General features: G+C 37.0%; 1 protein-coding gene across 1 annotated transcript in view; it reads right to left on the bottom strand.

Annotated features, from left to right (window-relative positions):
* Window positions 1-1,051: 1,051 nt before the first annotated feature.
* The window catches only part of LOC131682259 (protein takeout-like), a 36,383-nt gene continuing 17,737 nt past the window's right edge, over window positions 1,052-19,697 (bottom strand). The window contains exons 2-4 of the mRNA XM_058963613.1: window positions 19,066-19,303; window positions 2,002-2,135; window positions 1,052-1,818 (exon numbers count right to left, since the gene is read on the bottom strand). Of these exons, the coding sequence (XP_058819596.1) occupies window positions 1,517-1,818; window positions 2,002-2,135; window positions 19,066-19,303 (674 nt within the window). The 3' untranslated portion in view covers window positions 1,052-1,516. The remainder of the gene's footprint in view (window positions 1,819-2,001; window positions 2,136-19,065; window positions 19,304-19,697) is intronic.

The following is a 19,697-nucleotide window of genomic DNA, read 5'->3' as shown; positions in this document are numbered from 1 at the left end:
CTCGCTCGGTCGAATAGTACGGACCAATCATGGTGCAGATAATCACTGCTTTCACAAAATCAATTATTTTTGTTATTTACACTAATTGTTCATTCTACAAAATTAGTAAAAATTTTGGAACGGGACTCCTGTTTTGGAACGTTAGAAGTATTCTACTAGTGATCCTCCACACACCCATGTACAAAACTCATGTCTGCATACTCTCGTACAAAACTTTTATCTGGCTACAGTACAAGATGCAAATTCAAGATTTCTGAGATAATTTTGCCTAGAAACTGATCATCTAGCAATATTGATTGATTGATTGTTTGGTTTATGAAGGTGTGATTTAAAGTCATCTAGCAAGGAATTTTCAGCTGCGGACTCAAAACTATTTTCAAATGATTATAAATTTACTGTGACTATTTTAAGAAATTGATAAACGCTAAAATATTTGTTCAACTCGAAAGAATTTTTTTTCGCTATTGAAATGGATGATTCTGTAAAGTCGTGTTGTCGTATTTTTTGTTTAAAGTTGAGTAATCAGGAAATGAGATGAATAGAGGTAATGAGATGAGTTAGTGAGCGTCTACCCTATTTGCACTAAGCAAATATTTTTTGTTCACTTATCGTTTCTGCCCAAAACAATCTGTTTACTACAAGAGTAAAATCAACATTTACAATCGGCTAAGGGTAAACTTCGCAAACCGGATTGGCATTCCAGAAACTAAAGTTGCTATATGCTCGAGGAACAGTCCTCACTTACAAGATATGATTTTGCCATCAGTATTTTTTTTCTATACTAGCAATGTTAACCTTTTTATTAATTACAAACCTCCAAATGATCAGTTGTGGATAAAAATAAACATTTATGCTTTGGAACATGGAACCACCAGAAACGTCAACAAAGTACTCACCTCTTAGACAAACAACAAACAACGATTGACAACCCCATGAACAGGGTCCGTACAGTACAAGTCTTGACTGTAGGTGATTCTATCAGTACTCAAGGTCATTTTTCGGATACTTCAGATTATTCAGCATCGACAAAAAATAAAGCAAACAGGAAGAATTGCGAATGACGAAAGCCGTTCTGTGGGATTTCATCTTCATATATATATTTGTTTTTTTTTGGCATCGAAGCTTTTGTTTGGGTAAGAACAACCGTGTTTCCCTTATTCATCAAGTTTGGTTACCAAAAATGTTTACCTTCTCACGCTTAAAAACTACATTTCGTTACAATCATAAAATATTTACACACACAAACAAATCAATCACAGACAGCTGCGTCCCGGTGCACGATGTAAAACCTGTGCCCCTGAAATCAAAAAGATCACTGAACTGCACCCGGTATTAAGTCGATCGCAGCACTCATCGGAAAACCGTGCGCCGCTAAAACTAAAGTCGCTCATACTGAACAGTAGTATGTATGTAATTAGTTGGTAGGAGGCTTGAGAGCACTTTTTTGGTGTTTCGATTGCCGCAACCCCGCAAAGATGGGGCTGTTTGTTGGATTAGGGTTTTTGTTTATTTCGTTTCACTCCGGGAATATGTCGTTCATGGTTGCCGTCTGTAGGATTTCGTTTGCCGTGTTTTTGAACGTCTCCGACAGACTCCGCTCCAAACCGGGTGTCAGCTCATCCAGAAAGAGCCGCGAGTTGTCGTTGATGAACTGATTGCCAACCTGACTCAGCACCGGGTCACCGTTGAAGAGGTCCTTCAGATCGAACTGACCCTTCTCGATCTGGATCTTAACGAGCAGGCGCTTGACGCGCATGTACTGCTGACCGTCCTTGTCGTATTTCTCGTTGTACAGCTTGACACGTGCGCGTGAGTTCTCTGTTCGGGAGGGGGAAGGCGATTATAAGAGCAGGGGGTTAAACAACGATTTTAATTACACAGGGACTGCGAGGAAGCAGGAAGCCAGTAATAAGAGAGAGAGAGAGAGAGAGAGAGAGAGAGAGAAAGAGAGAGAGAGAGAGAGAGAGAGAGAGAGAGAGAGAGAGAGATGAATGCCCTTACCGATCACACCCTTCAGGTCTCCGCTGCCAGCAATGTTCAGCAGCAGCAGCCGCATCTTGAGGTCGTACTTTCCACGGAAGGACAACTTCGGCAGGTAGACGTTGAAGTCGAATGTCAGCTTTTCGATGTTGGTTCTGGAATAGTGAAGGTAATCGAGTGTTAAGTTTATAGTTTTTTAAATTATTGGATGGTGGTGTTGCCATAGAGCAGCCGGATGATAAAAATTTCCATTATTGGGTGTTCGAAGATTGCATATTGCTATTGATCACTAAATTCAGCTAAATTCTTCTCGAATATGTATATGAAAAACTTTGTCGAAGAAAACAACTTTCTATCGCTTTAGGTGAAAAAGTAATTTTTTTGTTCGATCATAGTATTCTACACCAAATTTAAATTTTTAAAAAGGTAATAGTTCCAATAATCAGCCTTTCTGTAAACAATTTACATAGATTAAGTGTCAGTAGAAGACACCGGGTTCAGTTCGAAAGCCTGCTCATATGACCCGAATAGTATATTCGTAATTTAACCTCACGACCTCTTGAGTAATATGTGACTCGTAAACTATTGTATCTTTCTCAAGTAATCTCTAGCTAATTGAAAGCCGTTAAAACTAAACGAACTATTTAACACGGGCAGCTGAACCCTTATTCATCTCATTAGTCAGACGTTTACGCAGGAAGTACGATTAAGCTGACATGTGCGCCGCCACACAGTGGTTGTTTTCGCCGTGCGATCTATTGATTATACCTAAATCGTTAGATTTGGGTCAACGATGTCTTCGGAGAAATTTGTGAATATTACAAGCCCTTCCATATGGTGTTGTTATTTTGATGATTAATCTCCCTAAAAGTGAGATATACATATCTACTAAATTAAAATTATGTCTTCTGCAAAATTGTAGAGCAAGCTTTTACCAACAACTTTGCTGAAGACACGAAGTCTTCATCTTTAATATCTTCAACATTATTGTTGCTTGTTTGTGGATTATCCCCTTAAAGCCAATTCATTTCTATAACATTTAAATATAATTCTGACAAGTTCGGTATGTTCCGTACAATGGTTTGAATTATCAAAATGAACAACTTTCTATATTACAACAACGGCTTATCTCGTGTAATTTCTAAATTATTTCGCAATTTTTGAAAAAATAAAGTGTTTCAAATGGTGATTAGTTGTTAGTGTGGAAACGGCTGATTTTACGTCAATAGTTTGCGGACTATTTATCAAAATTGTAAGGTCTGCAATTTGCTGCTGTGATTTTCGTGATTAATCCTCCTATAAGTGAGATTTTTCAACAACAATTTTTTTTTGATAAAAGAAATGAGCTAACGTCTTTAAAAATTTGCTTTTATAAATATTTTTTCTGAACACATGAAGTCCCTTTTTGTAATGCTTGAGAAGTTATATTTGGATGACCCCAAAAAAATTTTTTTTTTCTAAATATCTATTCAATTATCATTCCTACGAGTTTTATACAGGGTGTTTGGTTCATGGTTAAGAACCTCTCGGGGGGTGATAGCCTGTCATATTTGGAGAAAAAAATTGTTCTACACATACCATCAAATCTCAACCGTTACAGAGTTGTTGAACTTTATGTGTAAAAAACTTATTTGTTTTAAAATTCCTCTAACTCAAAAAGCATACTTTGTATTTCAAATATTTTAGGTCCACTGGGAAGGTGAGAAAATTTCGCATTGAGTGATGCCCTCATATGTTACAGCTAATGAGTTTAAGTGGACTTTTCAAAGTAATTTAGTGAAAATTGAACAATTTTAATCGATTTTCGTTCATTTCTTGAAAATCCTAATAGTTAACCTCATCATTTTAATAATCCAGATTGTTAGTCTTGAAGAGCTGCATAATTCGTTCTTTGACATGATACACTTACCTTTTCTTATTTTCATGAGTTTGGGTTATTCAACTTGGATATTCTTATCTTATTTTCACTAATACCAGCTCTAATTGAAAAAGTATGGTACTTATTGTACTTTTTTCTTTTTATTCGAATGCCAGGAAAATTTTACAGAGAAAAATGTATTTATACCTTTCAGTTAAGTGAATTTAGTATTCTTTTAGAAGTAAATTAGTTTAAAGTTAGTGCTATTATTTGCATTTTCGTTAATTTTCTTAAAATAGTAAATAATAAACATCACCATTATTATCTTGGAAATAATGCATCTCAGAAAGTTCTACAGTTCTTTCTTTGACTGCATTCAATTATCTCTTTTGGTTTCGACACAAAATCGTTTTTATCACATCGTTTCATATTCAAAAATAACGATTTCGAACCCACTACATTTGTGGCGATGTCATGCTGTGTTAACTATTAAATAGCAGCAAAATGAAAAGAGATATAGACAAAGTGTCAAATAAAAAGTTATAGAGAACATTAAGGGGCATCAAATGAACAATAGTAACGATAAATTTTGTTGATTAATAATTAGAATAATTAAAAAAACTCTTCAAAAAACACAAATTGTGAGTTATTTCGTTAGTAAAAAATCAATTAGTACACTTAACTAAAAGATATTTGTACATACACTGACAGGACATTTTCTCAGCTTTCCAATAAAATCTTGTAAATAACGATATAAAGCATATTTTTCAGATTAGAGCCTTTTAAGTACTTGCAAGTCGGTTACAGGAAAAGTATAGTAATGAAATTACAAAGAAATGAGAAGAGATAGGAATATGTCGTCCAAGAACAAATTATGAATCGTCCTAAAACCCAACTTTTGGATAAAGGATATTGTTATAATCATACTTCATTATTTCGAGAAAATTAACAAAAACCTACTCAAAAACTAACTTTTAACTACTTTACAAAAAGGCAATTAAAACTAATTAACTAAAAGATATGAGAACACCATTGAATAGGAAATTTTCTCACCTTTCGAATGGAACTAAAAGATTTAAAATACAAAGTATACTTTTAAAGTTAGAATTATTTTAAGACAAATAAGCTTTTTACACAAAAAGTTCAATAACTCTGTATCGGTTTAGATTTGATGGTATGTGTAGAACAATTTTTTTTCTCCAAATATGACAGTCTATCACCCCCCGAGAGGTTCTTAACCATGAACCAAACACCCTGTATATTCTATGAAGTTATTTCAATCGTCAAAATACAAAATTTTTTATTAACGTATAATTTTTCATATCTCGAGTATTTTCGAAGATTGGACTTTTTTAAAAAAAAACAATAGTTTTTTCAAATCATCTATAACTTTACTGAAGACAACGAAAAACAAAAGAAATCTATTGAATTTTATAGTGTTGGTGTAGCATTTTTAATTGCAATTAGAGTTGGCTGTCCGTTTTTCCCGTTCAAAAGTTTCTAAAACTTTTACTAATTTGATCAAAAATTACTCAAAAACTTTTAAATCGCAAGAGATAGACTAATGATTTCTTCTGGAAAGATACGAAAAACGATAAACCTATTTTGATCAAGCTAAGTGCTTCCTTTGCTGTGCTGCAAGCTGCTCAATTTCTAAATTCCATTACATTTCTACATTACAATCTCCAAGAATATTTACAATGCTCCAATTGCATGGAAAAGATAGTCGAAGACCACTGGCGGATCCAGAGCTGCGCACTGGGGGGACACCCCCTCCTTTTTAGCCAGAAGCTGTATTGAAAAAGGTATTTGCATTTTCATCTGACGTACGTAGCTTGGTTTGAACATTTTGCCGTATATTTTCAGTGCAAGGAGTCAGGAAGCAAGTTATTGGTCAGGCATGTCGCAATCTCATCGTTCAAACATCGTTGAGAACATCCGTATGGCAGTTCTGTCAAATTTCAATTGAAATTGATCTCACTTCTCTTTGTTGTGCCATCTCTGTCAACGTTCTTGTACCCAGGGGTGATCATCACGAAAAGACGGACAGGTACGGCAATGCTTAACATCAACTACTACGGTGTGACTTTATACACTGTCCATAAAAGCATAAGAGTCCCATATTGAAAAACAGCAAGCCGAGAAAACACTGTTCAAAATTTATATTTTTAGTGAGCTTTATGGATGGGACAACCATGTTTTAGTTTGTTTTTTGATAATTTCTATAAAACCTGGTAATCATTTTAACTAGGAGCCGTTTCAATAATAATAGCCATCCTACATTCTAACTTCATAGATTCATAAATAGTATTGTAGTTTCCAAAAGCCAAATTCTACTAAACGCATTAATATCAGACACAGGTTATTTAGATCCGTAGGTTTTTGAGACTTCCAATATTACAATCTTTTTTGACTCAGAACGAAATTGATAAAATAAACCTTAGGTGGCACTTAAAACTAGGCTATTCTATTGAAAGTACTCATAAATCAGAAATATAATCCATTTCTTCAGTCCATAAATTTTCTAAGGATGAAACAAATGAAATAACATTTCATTTAATAAAACTAGCTGTGTTTATCTTTAGTTTTCGCTTCATTGTCACCCTAGATTTCTTTCTGAGATGGAACTGGTAACAATTTGGCGGCCTCAGTTCTTTTGAGATGAACCAGCTCCATTGTCGTTGTGCCATGGCACGCTTTCTTTGCTATTCTGAGAGTGGGCTAAATATGGCTAAAACGTAACTGGTCATATGACTTAATGATGGCAATAATGTGTTTATTGAGGCATCCTTTTAAATACTTTCGAGTGCATGATCTTATCCGTCACAAAAATCTGGGTTTATTATCACAGGAATACATCTCTTGCTAAATCATATTTTGTGAACTTATTCTGGAACCTTCTAGGAACATTATCGCGAATAGGAGCTTTAAAGAATTTGAACCCCGGGTTTTGCTTGAAATTCTCATAAATTTCATCGTCGATCAAGTCATCAAGTTTAATAAGCACGTGGTCGTGCAGCCTACGGACCTGTGTTCTGAACGCTGTTTGTTATTTAAGGTTGAATTGTTCACTTGCTCCCTAACATGTATACAGTACAGTATTCAGTTTTTTCGTCTAATCATAGGCCGAGGTACTGGGATCAGACTTGATTTGTCGTATGACCTTCGACCGCAGATGACAGTAAACGATTCCACTCTGACACTCGGATGACGTTTATGGAGAAGTTATGAGATTTTCTTTGTACTTTTCAATCACTCGAATCAGCATTTTTTCCAGCTCGCAGGTTCACACTATTGCATTTTTGAGTAACTGTGTATTAATTTTTTTTCTCCTTCCGCATGAGAAATATCTCGGAGCTACGCTATGAACTACTGTTAAATAGATAGACGTAGCGAAACTGTTTACAAACAACAAAATGCTTCGAAAAGCTTCCATATTCGACCACTTGGAGCGCTGCCATCACCAATTTTTCCCTATTTCTAAATGATCTAGCCTATAGAACTAAATATTTGTAGGTCATCACGATGGCAGCATAGAGCAATTTTACAAACAACGGCATGTATCGAAGGCACAAAGTTCAATTGTCCTAGGTGGCTTCCTTGAGTGAAACCTACAGATATTTTAGCTCAGATTGAGCTATCCCTATATCGAGATTTTAACCAAGTGGCAGACGACTGGGCAGCACAGCATGTTATCGCATATCAACAGGCTGACCTACAATGTCAACATCTACTTGGACTTCTGCTACATTTCCTCTTACTTCTTCCTTTGCTGTTTTTCTGAAAATACCAGCTTCAACAGCGAATCTGAGATGGCCTCGGTTATTTCGTTTTTCTGTAATTCTTATGATTGATTTTGATCGAGTAGCAGCATTCTTCCTGATGTAGCACTAACAGATCTGCTATACCGAAATCCTTCAGATCACCCATCGTATTCTGATCGTTTTCGTCCGATTGGATTCGACTAACTGGAACGCAGTGTACCGCGAACAACAACTAGCAGCCTTTCGATTTGGTGTACATTGTTTCAAGAACAATGGTAATATAATAGTTTTCGAAATCTTGCTGCTTCGACCCAACACCGCAGTCATTGACTTCAAATTTGTTTCTATATGACTGAATCTTCATGAGTTGGAGTATTTCGGTACAAGTGGAGCTTAGGCTTATGGAAGTCGACTATCCTCAGTATCATCGCCTACGCAATGCAGGACTGATATTCCACAGGTTATACCAAGCTGAAAAATTTGTTTTACAACAACCTAAAACAGGTGGTTGAAATTGACAGCATTGCAAGCAAGATTTTCATGTACATGGAAAATGACAATATGAATGTAAGGCTACATGACCTACCGCCACGTACCCTGCCACGAATCCGTTACTCCTAATACTAGGAGAAATTTCTTCCCGGATATGCGTTTTGGTGAGAATTTGGGTTGAAAGACCTATGCTCGCCTACTTCATAATAGAACTCAAACCACACTGTAGTGTCCATTAACCCTTTCATGCCCAACTTTTTTCTAGTTCCGGTGGCGTTTAAAAACTATTTTTTCTTGAAAACGGTGGGGTCAACAAAACACGAAAAGCCTTTCTTCATAAAGCTAGGTGCTACCCTCGCAGTGCTAGAAGCTGCTGAATTTTTACCTTCCAATGCTCAATAAATTTTTTTTAGAATATTTACAAAAGTCCACTTGCGTGGAAACTGTAGGCAAAGACTGTCTTAATTGATAGAATTTATCACTTTTCAAAAATATTGCAACATAACGAAGATATATGAAAAATTCATTTTCCGTCTTCAACGTAAACTGTCCCTGGCAGCACTGCTCCATCTGAATCCAATCAGTCTAATTAAAATAACTTCAGTTCTAGAGCGGATCCTTGTAACTGTTAATACTCAAATGAAACGCAATAGTCACATTTATTAGCCTTACTTGTTTTTGTGAGCAAATGTTGCCTCAACCAAAAGTCATAGCTGTTTAAAAACGTTGTTGTCCACAAACAACATGGGCATGAATGGGTTAAAGCATAAGAGTCCCATATATTTAGTATTATATCTATTTTAACCCTTCCATGCCCATCTTTTTTCTTGCATTTGTAGGGTTACGGGTGTACCCCATTAGGCATAAATACGTTAAGCATACTGACGATTGGCATACGTACGTTAGGCATAATGGACGTTTGTCATAATATACGTTGGGCATAATGGACGATAAGCATAAATTATCATTTTGAAGTATCACTTTAAGGATTTCACTTAGTGGTGGTAACAGCCTCGGGTGGTAAGAGCACAAATGTTTGAAATATTTTGATGTTGTGAAATTACTCTGGGAGCTGATCAAACTCGATCAACATCTTATGCTATCGTGCATACCTAAAAAAAATTCACACAAATAAAAGAATCAGAACGAATGCTTGGCATGGGGAAACTCAGCTTGCGTTAATTTCTCGGCAAATGACAGATACATTGCACAACACTAAAATCGGCTAAACTCTCTTGTTTAAAATTAGTCTCATTTGTATTTAGGTATGGATAACGCACATCAACCCCTTTATGCCCATGTTGTTTATAAACAGCAACGTTTTTAAATAGCCAAAATTTCTGATTTATGCAGAATTTACTCACAAAAGCAAGTAGGACTAATAACTGGGACTATTATCTTTCATTTAAGCGCTTAAAGTTATAAGTATTTCCCCTAGAACTGAAGTTATTGCTATTAGTCAGATAGAACTCTGCTGGAGCAGTACTATCAGAGATATTTCCAGGTAGCGCTGATAAATAAAATTTTGATATATCTTCATTATTTCTCATTATTATTGTAAACTGCTAAAACGTTTCAATTTGGACCGTCTTCGTCTATCTTTTCCTAGCGTATAAAATATTGTAAATTTTCTAGAAGAATTGTATTGAGCACCGCAAGGTAAATATTGAGCAGCTTCCAGCGCAGCGAAAGAAGCATCTATTAAAGCGGGTTTTTCGTGTTTCTAGAAAAAAGTTTGGCATGTAAGGGTTAACTTAGATTAGTTCTTACATGCATGCATGGTAAAACTGTCCAAGAAGAAAATATATAACCTTGAAGAACAACTCATGAAAGAAGAATGATGCATTTTATGATTCATTCAACGAATGTACGAATATTGGTAGTTCTATATTAATTATCTCCCATATTATTAAATACAATGATTGTTTTCTCGAGGCCACCACAATAAGAACTACGGAAAATCTTTGATACGACGGAGAATGTCTATAGGTTCCAAAACTTAATATCTGTTCATTATTTTGCTTTTTTTTAATTATTTGGATACAACTGTATTGGTAATACATCTAAGAGGTTTGAAATGTGCTTGTACCAAAACTGTTCACTTAAATGAAGGGATACTTTACGTATCTCGTCTACAGAAGAAATAGAAAGAAAAACTCTACACTTGCAAGGGATAAATATCTCGCATGGTATTTTTCATTTTGGAGTCCCTCGCTAAAGTTATTCGAAAGCATGGTATAGCAAAGCGTAATTTTTTTCTAACCCGAAAAAACAAGCGTAAGGTTGAAATCTCTATAATAAAGATTGCAATTATTTTTATATTTTTGTGAATTATGCCTATCGTCCATTATACCTAACGTTCATTATGCCAAACGTACGTATCCAACGTACTTATGCATAACGTATTTATTCCAAACGTCGCGCACCCTTTCAAAACTATTTTTCCTTAACTTCATTGAGCTCAAAAAACATGAAAATGCCATTTTTTGGGACAAGATAGATGCTTCTTTGGTAGTGCTCGAATCTTCTCAGTTTTTTTCTTTCTGAAGCTGAATACATTTTTTTTGGAATTTTTGCAACAGTCTTATTGCACGAGAAAGGTTTTCGAAGATATACTAAATTCATATGTTATATCAATTTATGATAATAATTAAAAACGTCGAAGATATATCAAAATTTTCTTTGTTTTACCGTTAACTGAACTATCACTAGCAACACTGCTCCAGTGGAATCTTATCAGTGTAACTACAATAACTTCAGCGCTATACATAATACTAATAACTGTTACTGCTCAAATAAAATGCAATAGTCTCTGCTATTAGCCTAACTAGTTTTTGTGTTAGCCAACCTTATCCGAACCAAAAGTTATAGTAGTTTTTAAACGTTGTTGTTTTATAAACAACATGGGAATAAAGGAGTCAATCCCACGTTCAACAATTCATCTCCTAGGTACTAGAGGCAGTCATTGCACAGGTCAGGAAACAGTTATGTTTTAAATTATAAATGGTGTTTAAATGATCTATACTGATCTTGATAGTACTAGATGACTTATAAGAAGCACTAGCGCTGGGCTTTCTTAATATCCCGTCTGCCTACAGTACTGACTCATGATGTGGCGTCTGAACAATAACAAGGAATTATCATTTCATTTCTCCAGATCTGATAGTAAGTTATTAGTCGAGCTTGTCGCTTACTCATTAGTCGGAGCACCTTTAAGAACATCAGGGTTCTTTCAAATCCCAAATCTCAACCTAATTTTAGTGCGACATCACGATTGTGCCCATGAATAGATGAATGGGAACGTCAATACTTAACATAAAGCCCTACGGTGTATTTTCATACAGGGTGTTTGGTTCATGAGTAAGAATCTCTCGAGGGGTGATTTACTGTCATATTTGGAGCAAAAAATCGTTCTACACATACCATCAAATCTCAATCAATACAGAGTTATTGAACTTTTTGTGTAAAAAACTTGTTTATCTTAAAACACCTCTAACTCAAAAAGTATACCTCGTATTTTAAATCTTTTAGTGCCATTGGAAAGGTGAGATAATTTTCTATTGAATAATGTCCTCATATCTTTCAGATATTAGTTTTAATTACCTTTTAGTTGTAAAGTAGTTAAAAGTTAGTGTTTTTGATGAGGTTTTTGTTAATTTTCCCAAAATAATGAATTATGATTATAGCAATATCCATTATCCAAAAGCTGGGTTTGAGGACGATTCATAATTTGTTCTTCAACATAATATTCCTACCTCTTCTCGTTTCCTTGTAATTTGACTTCTAAACTTTTCCTGTAATTGACTTGCAAGTTCTTAAAAGATTCTAATCTAAAAAATATGCTTTATATCGCTATTATCAGGGCTTCATTGGAAAGCTGAGAAAATTTCCTTTCGATGTATGTACAGATATCTTTTAGTTAAGTGTACTACATGACTTTTTACTAGTAAAATAACTCAAAATTTGCGTTTTTTGGTGATTTTTGTAATTATTCTAATTATTAATCAACTAAATTTATCGTCACTATTGTTCATTTGGTGCACCTTAATATTCTCTACAACTTTTTATTTGACACTTTAGCCTTATCGCTTTTCATTTCGCTGCAATTTGATAGTTAACACAGGATGGCCTCATCACAAATGCAGTGGGTTCGAAATCGTTGTTTTTGCATATAACGAGAAGATAAAAATGATTTTGCTTCGAAACTAAAAGAGATAATTGAATGGAGTCAAAGAAAGAATTGGAGAACTTGCTGAGATGCATTAATTCCATGATAATAATGGTGAAGTTTATTATTTACTATTTTAAGAAAATAACGAAAATGTTAATAATAACACTAACTTTAAACTAATTAACTTCTAAAAGAATGCTAAATTCACTTAAGTGAAAGGTATCAATACATTTTTCTCTGCAACGTTTTCCTGGCTTTCGAATAAAAATAAGTAAAGGTACAATAAGTGCCATACTTTTTCAATAAGAGCTAGTATTAGTGAATATGAGATAAAATATCCAAGTTCAATAACCCAAACACATGAAAACAAGACTAGATAAGTGTATCATGTCAAAGAACAAATTATACAACTTTTCAAGACTAAAAATTTGAATAATTAAAATAGTAATGTTAACTATTATGATTTTCGCGAAGTGAACGAAGAATCTATCAAAATTGTTAAATTTTAAATAAATTACTGTGAAAAGATTACTTAACCTCATTAGCTGAAACATTTGAGGGCATTTTTCAGTGGAAAATTTTCTCACCTATCCAATGGATCTAAAAGATTTGAAATACAAAGTATATTTTTTGAGTTAGAGCTATTTTAAGACAACTAAGTTTTTGACACAAAAAGTTCAATAACTTAGTAACGGTTGAGATTTCATGGTGTGTGTAGAACGACTTTTTTCTCCAAATATGACAGTCAATCATCCCTCGAGAGGTTCTCAACCATGAACCAAACACCCTGTATAACAGGGATATGACACATTGTTCTTTGTTTTCGCACAATATACAAGTAATCAAAAATCTTAAATCTTTTGCTTTCAATATTGCTATCCGGTGGAGTTAGAGCAGACTGGACGATTGATTTTTATGATTATGCACGAGAAAATGATGAAATTTAATATCAATTAGACAATGACAAAAGACCCTACAGCCCCAACTTTTTGTATTCGGACAAAGATCGCAAAGGTTTCGTTCGATTTCTTAGATTTTTTTGCATTATAAAAACTGCAAAATATGTATGATTTGCATCGCGGAGCAGACAAATTATTTAAAATAGCGGATTTTGGGGACAAACTGACCAAGTACCCCACTTACCCGTATTTTTCAAAAAGCGGAAATATTTCCATTCAAATACTAAGGCTAATTTCTTTAAAATGAGGTATGAATTGTAATTTTCTGAGTGCTTCTTCAAAAGTTATAGCATTTAATACACTTTTTCTCCATATTTTTCCACATTACCAATTTCAAAAACTTCAAGCGAAGTGGACAGGCGTCCAAAATTATCCAAATGATCTGAAATTTAGCATCTGGGCTTTCTTTGACATTAGTCACAATATGACAGTGTGGGACTTTGAGAATTCAAGAATGAGTGATTTTTTGCAATGGCCTACTTTGCATAGCAAAGATTTTTTTCACACTCAAACGGATGTTGAAATAAAATCGATTCCACGGCTTGAAATTATACCTGTGGTTCTCATTCGAGCCCTTTGTGATTTTCTTCAGCGTCAAGGAAAAAATTAAAAAAAAACAATCCTGACACAACGATATCGACTGTGCCCGAAATATCAAAGATTCGCCCTAATAAACTCTTCTTGCTAGATTTCGCGAATCTACTCGAGCACGGGGTTGGATGTTTTACGTTTTATTTCTCAATAAACATTTCATTTCGCCAACAGAAGAATGAATGGTATTGTGTTTTTTTTCGATGATGTTTTGTCTATCCTGAGCGTGGGATAATTTCACACAAAATTTCAATAGAAAACACATCAGTTAGGCAATTCAATTCCGTACACCCTTTATGTGAGCGAGGTACATGAGTGACAGTTTTCAAATTAAGTTTTTTTCAAAATTTCGAGTGCTCGTTACCCATTCGAATATTTTCAAGTGGATAGTACTACTCATACTACTCACATTATCCACCGGCCCTGCTCCCAAATTTTAAATATGTATAACCGAACAGATTTCCATAATTTACTCGATTCGCACTTAGTAGGCAAAGCGACCTATGTACACCTTGCTATGGAAAACGAATGGTGCTCAGCGGTAGATAGGATAATTTGTATTTGTATTTAAAATTTGTGTTCATCTGACACTAAGTCTTAATGAACTAAACTAAAAGTAATTAACCTAATGTAACAGCAAACGGTGACGAAATTGTGATGAATTATAATTGAGGTCGAAGTGCTCGGCAAGCTCGTTGAAGCGACGAACCATCGATAAAATCGGACTATTAGCAGCGTAGTTGGTGTTTCGCATTTCGATGTGTAGTAATGTCCGAGGGCGAATAACACGGGTTGGGGCGTAGAGGTTGATTTGTCCAAGGAGGTCGGGAACATCATACTCAGCCAACAGAAGCTTTGATATGAAAACGGCCTGCGAAGTATGCCTACGTTCTTGCAAAGTATGTAGTCCTAATAGTCTGCAACGATTATCATATGGTGGCAGGTTCAACGAATCATTCCAAGGCAATTGACGTAAAGCATATCGTATAAATTTGCGCTGGACAGCTTCAATCCTTTCACTCCACGTTGCATGATAAGAACACCAGACGATGTTTGCAACTTCCAACTGCGAGCGCACCAGTGAGCAAACACAGAGGATCCCGGAATCCGCTGGAAATTTTGAACATAAAACCTAGAAGTCGATTTGCTTTGTCGATAGTCGCTGATTGGTATAAGTTAGCCTTTCATCGAGAATAACACCTAGATCTTTCACGTGGTAAACGCGTTGCAGCTGACTTCCGGCAATGTTGTAGTTAAAATTAAGCATGTCCCTTGTACGATGAAAACTGATGACAAAACATTTCGTAACACAAAGGATCACCATGTTTCTTTGACACCAATTGTAAAATGTATCAATGAGACACTGTAACTCACGACAATCGGCTTCATTCCTTATCACGAGAAATATCTTCAAGTCATCGGCGAAAAACAGTTTCCCTCCACGCATTAGAACAAAGACCGCATCATTCACGAACAATGAAAATAGTAATGGACCTAGTGTACTACCTTTGGGAACTCCGGAATTAATACAAAAGGATTCAGACACGTTGTCAACAATTTGCACGACGCACTCGCGGTGAATAAGGTAGGATCGAAGCCAGTGGCAGAATCTCGAGATACATCCTAGTTTATCAAGCTTTGCACGCAGTATCTCATGGTTAACTGTGTCGAAAGCGGCCTTAAGATCTGTGTAGACCGTGTCCACCTGGAGTTTCCTGGATATGTTTTCAATGCAAAACGATATGAAGGTACGTCAGTGGGATCGCTAAGATATCGGAACATTTTTTCAGAACAGCAGACGGCATAGCACTTTGTCCTGGAGCATAAGACGATTTTGTTTTCCGTATTGCTGAGAGAACCGATTGTACTGAAATAGTGAATATATCCATATCCACTGCACCAATGGGAACATCACGGGTCGCGTTTTCGAGCTCGATGGCAGATGGCACATCAGTCGTGAAGACACTTGAGAAGTAGCTGGCAAATAGGGAGCATTTTTCCGACGTTGTAGTCGCTACTTCGCCATTGTAGACCATCCTAGACGGAAGACCCGTTTCCTTTCTCTTCGTTTTAACATCGGCATCGACGATTTGTATACGCACGTAGGGCTTTGGCACGGATGCGTTTCAGATTGCGAAGCATGGCGTTAAACCAGGGAGGTTTCTTGGGAGGTTGATATTCTGGCACAGATTTTTCAACAGAGTCAATGAGTAATTGGTTATAGAGATCGACTGCAGCATTTACATCAACTTGATCAAGTAGTACACTCCAGTCAATCAGCGATAGAGTGCGACGTAGTGCTGCTAAATCAGTTTTGCGAAAATTACGACGATTCACAGCTAAAGCTTCTTCATATTGTGGTGAACTAATGATGGAAATGGATATGTCTAATGCGGGATGATAGTTATCCAAAGGAACGATAACACTGATAGCTTCACTCACAGAACACTCAGGCAAAGCATTGACTGACGAACACAAGGTCAAGAAAACGGGATTGATGGTTAGAGATGGTGCTTACTTGATTTAGTCCGTGAAAAGCCATCCCGTCCAGAAGTAAGCGGCTGGCAGGATTTATTTTCGATGATAACGGGTTAGGGTAAGCGTATCCACGTCCAGAAGAAACCCACGTCAGTCCTGGTTGGTTGAAATCACCAAGAACTATTATCACATAGTTTGCATCTACCTGAGAAGAAGCGTGTTTTATACAGTTTAGATGGAGCTGCGTAATAGTGCAGTCAAGTCGCTTTTCTGGAGGAATGTAAATAGCTCCAATAAAGTAGTTCTTCGTCTGTGTAGTAATCTTCGTCCAAACAGCTTCAATGCTTGATGAACTATCCATACCAAATTCACAGGAGGCTAGTGCGGAAAAAACAGCGATCAAAACTCCCCCGCCGCGACCATGAACACTGTTATGTGCGCTTCGATCCGCACGATAATCCGCATAAGAATCCCCGAAGAGCTGCATCGATGTAATACGATCATCAAGCCAAGTTTCCGTCAGAACGTAAATATCGCAGTCGCCGTCAAGAGCAGCCAAGTACAAGTCCTCGATTTTCGTCCTTAGCCCTCTGACGTTTTAGTAGTATAGCCGCAAATCGTCAGCGCCACGTGGCAATCGTGCCGACATGTTGAAAGGACGTGATGTACCCAATGGCATGCTTGAAACCAAAAGGTTTTCAGGGAGCGGATCGTCATTTAAAGCAAAATACTCGCCTGAGAAGGGAGTTCGGAAGACCCCTTCACGACCTCCGAACGCAGGGCCGGGACGTCTGAGCTGGTCGCTGACTGGTAGCACGGCTGCGTCGGAGTGCTCGGGGGCTTCCGTAGTAAGGTATAAAGGCGTCCCGGTGATGGCAGCGCAGCGTGAATTTGTTTGTGCAGTCTCGGCGATGAACCCATTATCGCTATGTTTCTATTATCACGCTACCCATTTGAAGCCGTTGGTTAGAGCAGTGTTTGCCATCTTTGTTTAACGCATTGAGTCAAATGGTAGCGCAACAATAGAGGCACTCGATTCGTGCTTTCGTTGCGCTCAAACACGAGAATTTCAATGTTTTCAGAGCATTGGTTTTATTATATTGGTTTTTAACAATGAAGCAAAGCTGTTGATGCTAATTTGTACGCATTCCATTGTTTGTAGACCGAGTAATTAATGAATCAGTGAGGCACCCTCCTTAGTATGGTGAAAATATGCACTTCACGCTATCTTTTCAAATGGGAGAGAATTCGAGCAACGAGTACTATTGCACTATGCTCATATACCAGCCCTATAGAACAGTAATGGTGGTGGTGAACGAATGCTGTCAAGTTGCGTAGTGAATGGTTCAATGGGTGGTATATTCGTGAAGGGAAAAACGAATGAACAGTGTTGGTTAATTTCCATTTAATTTGTTTTACAAGCTTTGATAATTCGGCAAAACGGGTGTATCGGTCGAAAATAGGTCAATTTCAACTTTCATTTTGCATTTAAAAACCTGCACATTCCTCATTTTTAAAATGTATTTATGTAGTATAATTCCTACTGTTTGAGTTTGGCATTTACACTTCAGTTGTGAAAATGGCATCGAAGCAAGAGGAGCAACGGAGGAAAACTTTGCTCGCGAGTTGAATCTGGCCAAATCAACTCCAAAGTAATAAAAATGCAGGGAAATGTATGTTCACAGCCAGGAAGAGTAGATCGGGTGAAAGACGAAGGCCGCAAAAGGGACAAAAAGAGTGGCCGGCTTTTCAAGCGGAACCCCACTATCAAGATATCGCAAGCAGGATGGGAATGTGGTGACTACAAATCGTAACGATAAGAAAAACAAGCCCGCCAGAGAATGATCGCGGAAGCTGTGCATAAAATGCCGGCGAAGTTTGATTTTATGGTACAGGAAGACGAAACTTACGCCAGGGCGGACGTAAAGCCATCTTCAAGGACAGGAATATTATACGTCGACTAGATGAGGAAAGATGGCAGAGATTTGTAAAAAAATTAAGCAGTCGAAGTTCACAAAGAAATAACTCGTACGGCAGACCATCGATTCCTGTGGCTGGAAAAGTGGCATTCATTATCGCATATAGGACCATCAACCAAAAAATTTATATTCAGGTGTGCCTGGAAAAACGTTTGTTGCTTTTTCTTAATCAACATAATTGTACCGCACTGATTTGGCTGGATTTGGCAACATTACGGAAAAAATACAACGGACTGGTATACCGCGAACAACGTTCAGGTAGTGTTCAAGACACGAACCCTCCCAAAAGGCCAGAGCATCGGCTAAAGAAAAATTGGGGCCAATCGTTAAACGGAACCTCAAGAAGACCCGAAAGACAGTTGTCAGCGAGGTGAAGCTCAAAGCAAACTGGCATTCTGTGGTGAGGAAAGTGACCAAGGGTGTGTAAAACTTGGCGATTTGCATTCAGCCCGGTAGTTCGCAGTCGCTAAAAAGGAAGCTTGAGTGAATACTTTCTCTTTATATATAAATTGAGCAAGCAAAAGAACCGTGATTTGATTTTTCAGTAAAAAGTTTAAACGATTTAAACACATTCTTGTTTGCAGTAATTTTTGAACGTCACACCCTTTATGTATGCAAAACATATAACCAGGTACTACACAACTAACCTATTGCATAATATACAATGTTCATCTCAAAATTGAAGATCACATAACCAACAACCTCCAGACATATACTATATGATTGTCCAGCTCTCGCCAAAATCAAAGTGAGTCTAACGATCTAACGAAAAAAAAACAATTAATCGACTTACTTCAAATGATCGATCTGGAACTGACTCGGTCCATTCACAAGCAAACTGCTAAATGTGGCCTTGAACTCCTGTCCCTGATCCATGTTGATGTTGGCCAGCGCCAACGGTTCCAGCGGTGGAATCGAAAAATCATCGGAAAATTTCCCCGACGCCAGAAGCGGCTTGAGTGCGATCACCGATTCCGTGATGCATTTATTTAACTCGGGATGGTTGCGCGAACACACTCGGATGGCCGAGGCTGAAAGGGAAGAAGCAAAAGATAAAAATTAATGATCGAGCAGCTATGCCAAGACAAATGGCAAACGTCATCGCGAAATTTGCCTACGCCGATTATTCCTGAAGAAACGATTCGAATATAATATAATAAACGCTGAAACGGTCACGTAGGCAAACCTTGGATCGTGTAAGGGCACCGGGGAAGGAAGCTCGACCGGCCGGCATACCGGGAATACCTTTTGATTTCGATTCAATGTTGAAGCTATGATTCAAGATTACAATTAGCGTTCGATTGCCGTACACTGGGAGGTACAACCCAGTTCTTGGTAGGTAAGTGACAGCTGACAATCAGCTTTAAAACAAGGAGAGGGTGTAAAAACGATCGACTTATATCATCGGAACACCGGGTCTCGCAT

The sequence above is a fragment of the Topomyia yanbarensis genome, chromosome 2 (genome assembly GCF_030247195.1).
Source record: "Topomyia yanbarensis strain Yona2022 chromosome 2, ASM3024719v1, whole genome shotgun sequence".
In the NCBI taxonomy this organism is placed as follows: domain Eukaryota; kingdom Metazoa; phylum Arthropoda; class Insecta; order Diptera; family Culicidae; genus Topomyia; species Topomyia yanbarensis.
Note: the sequence above shows the minus strand (reverse complement) of the source record. Positions and strands in the feature narration are given on the sequence as shown.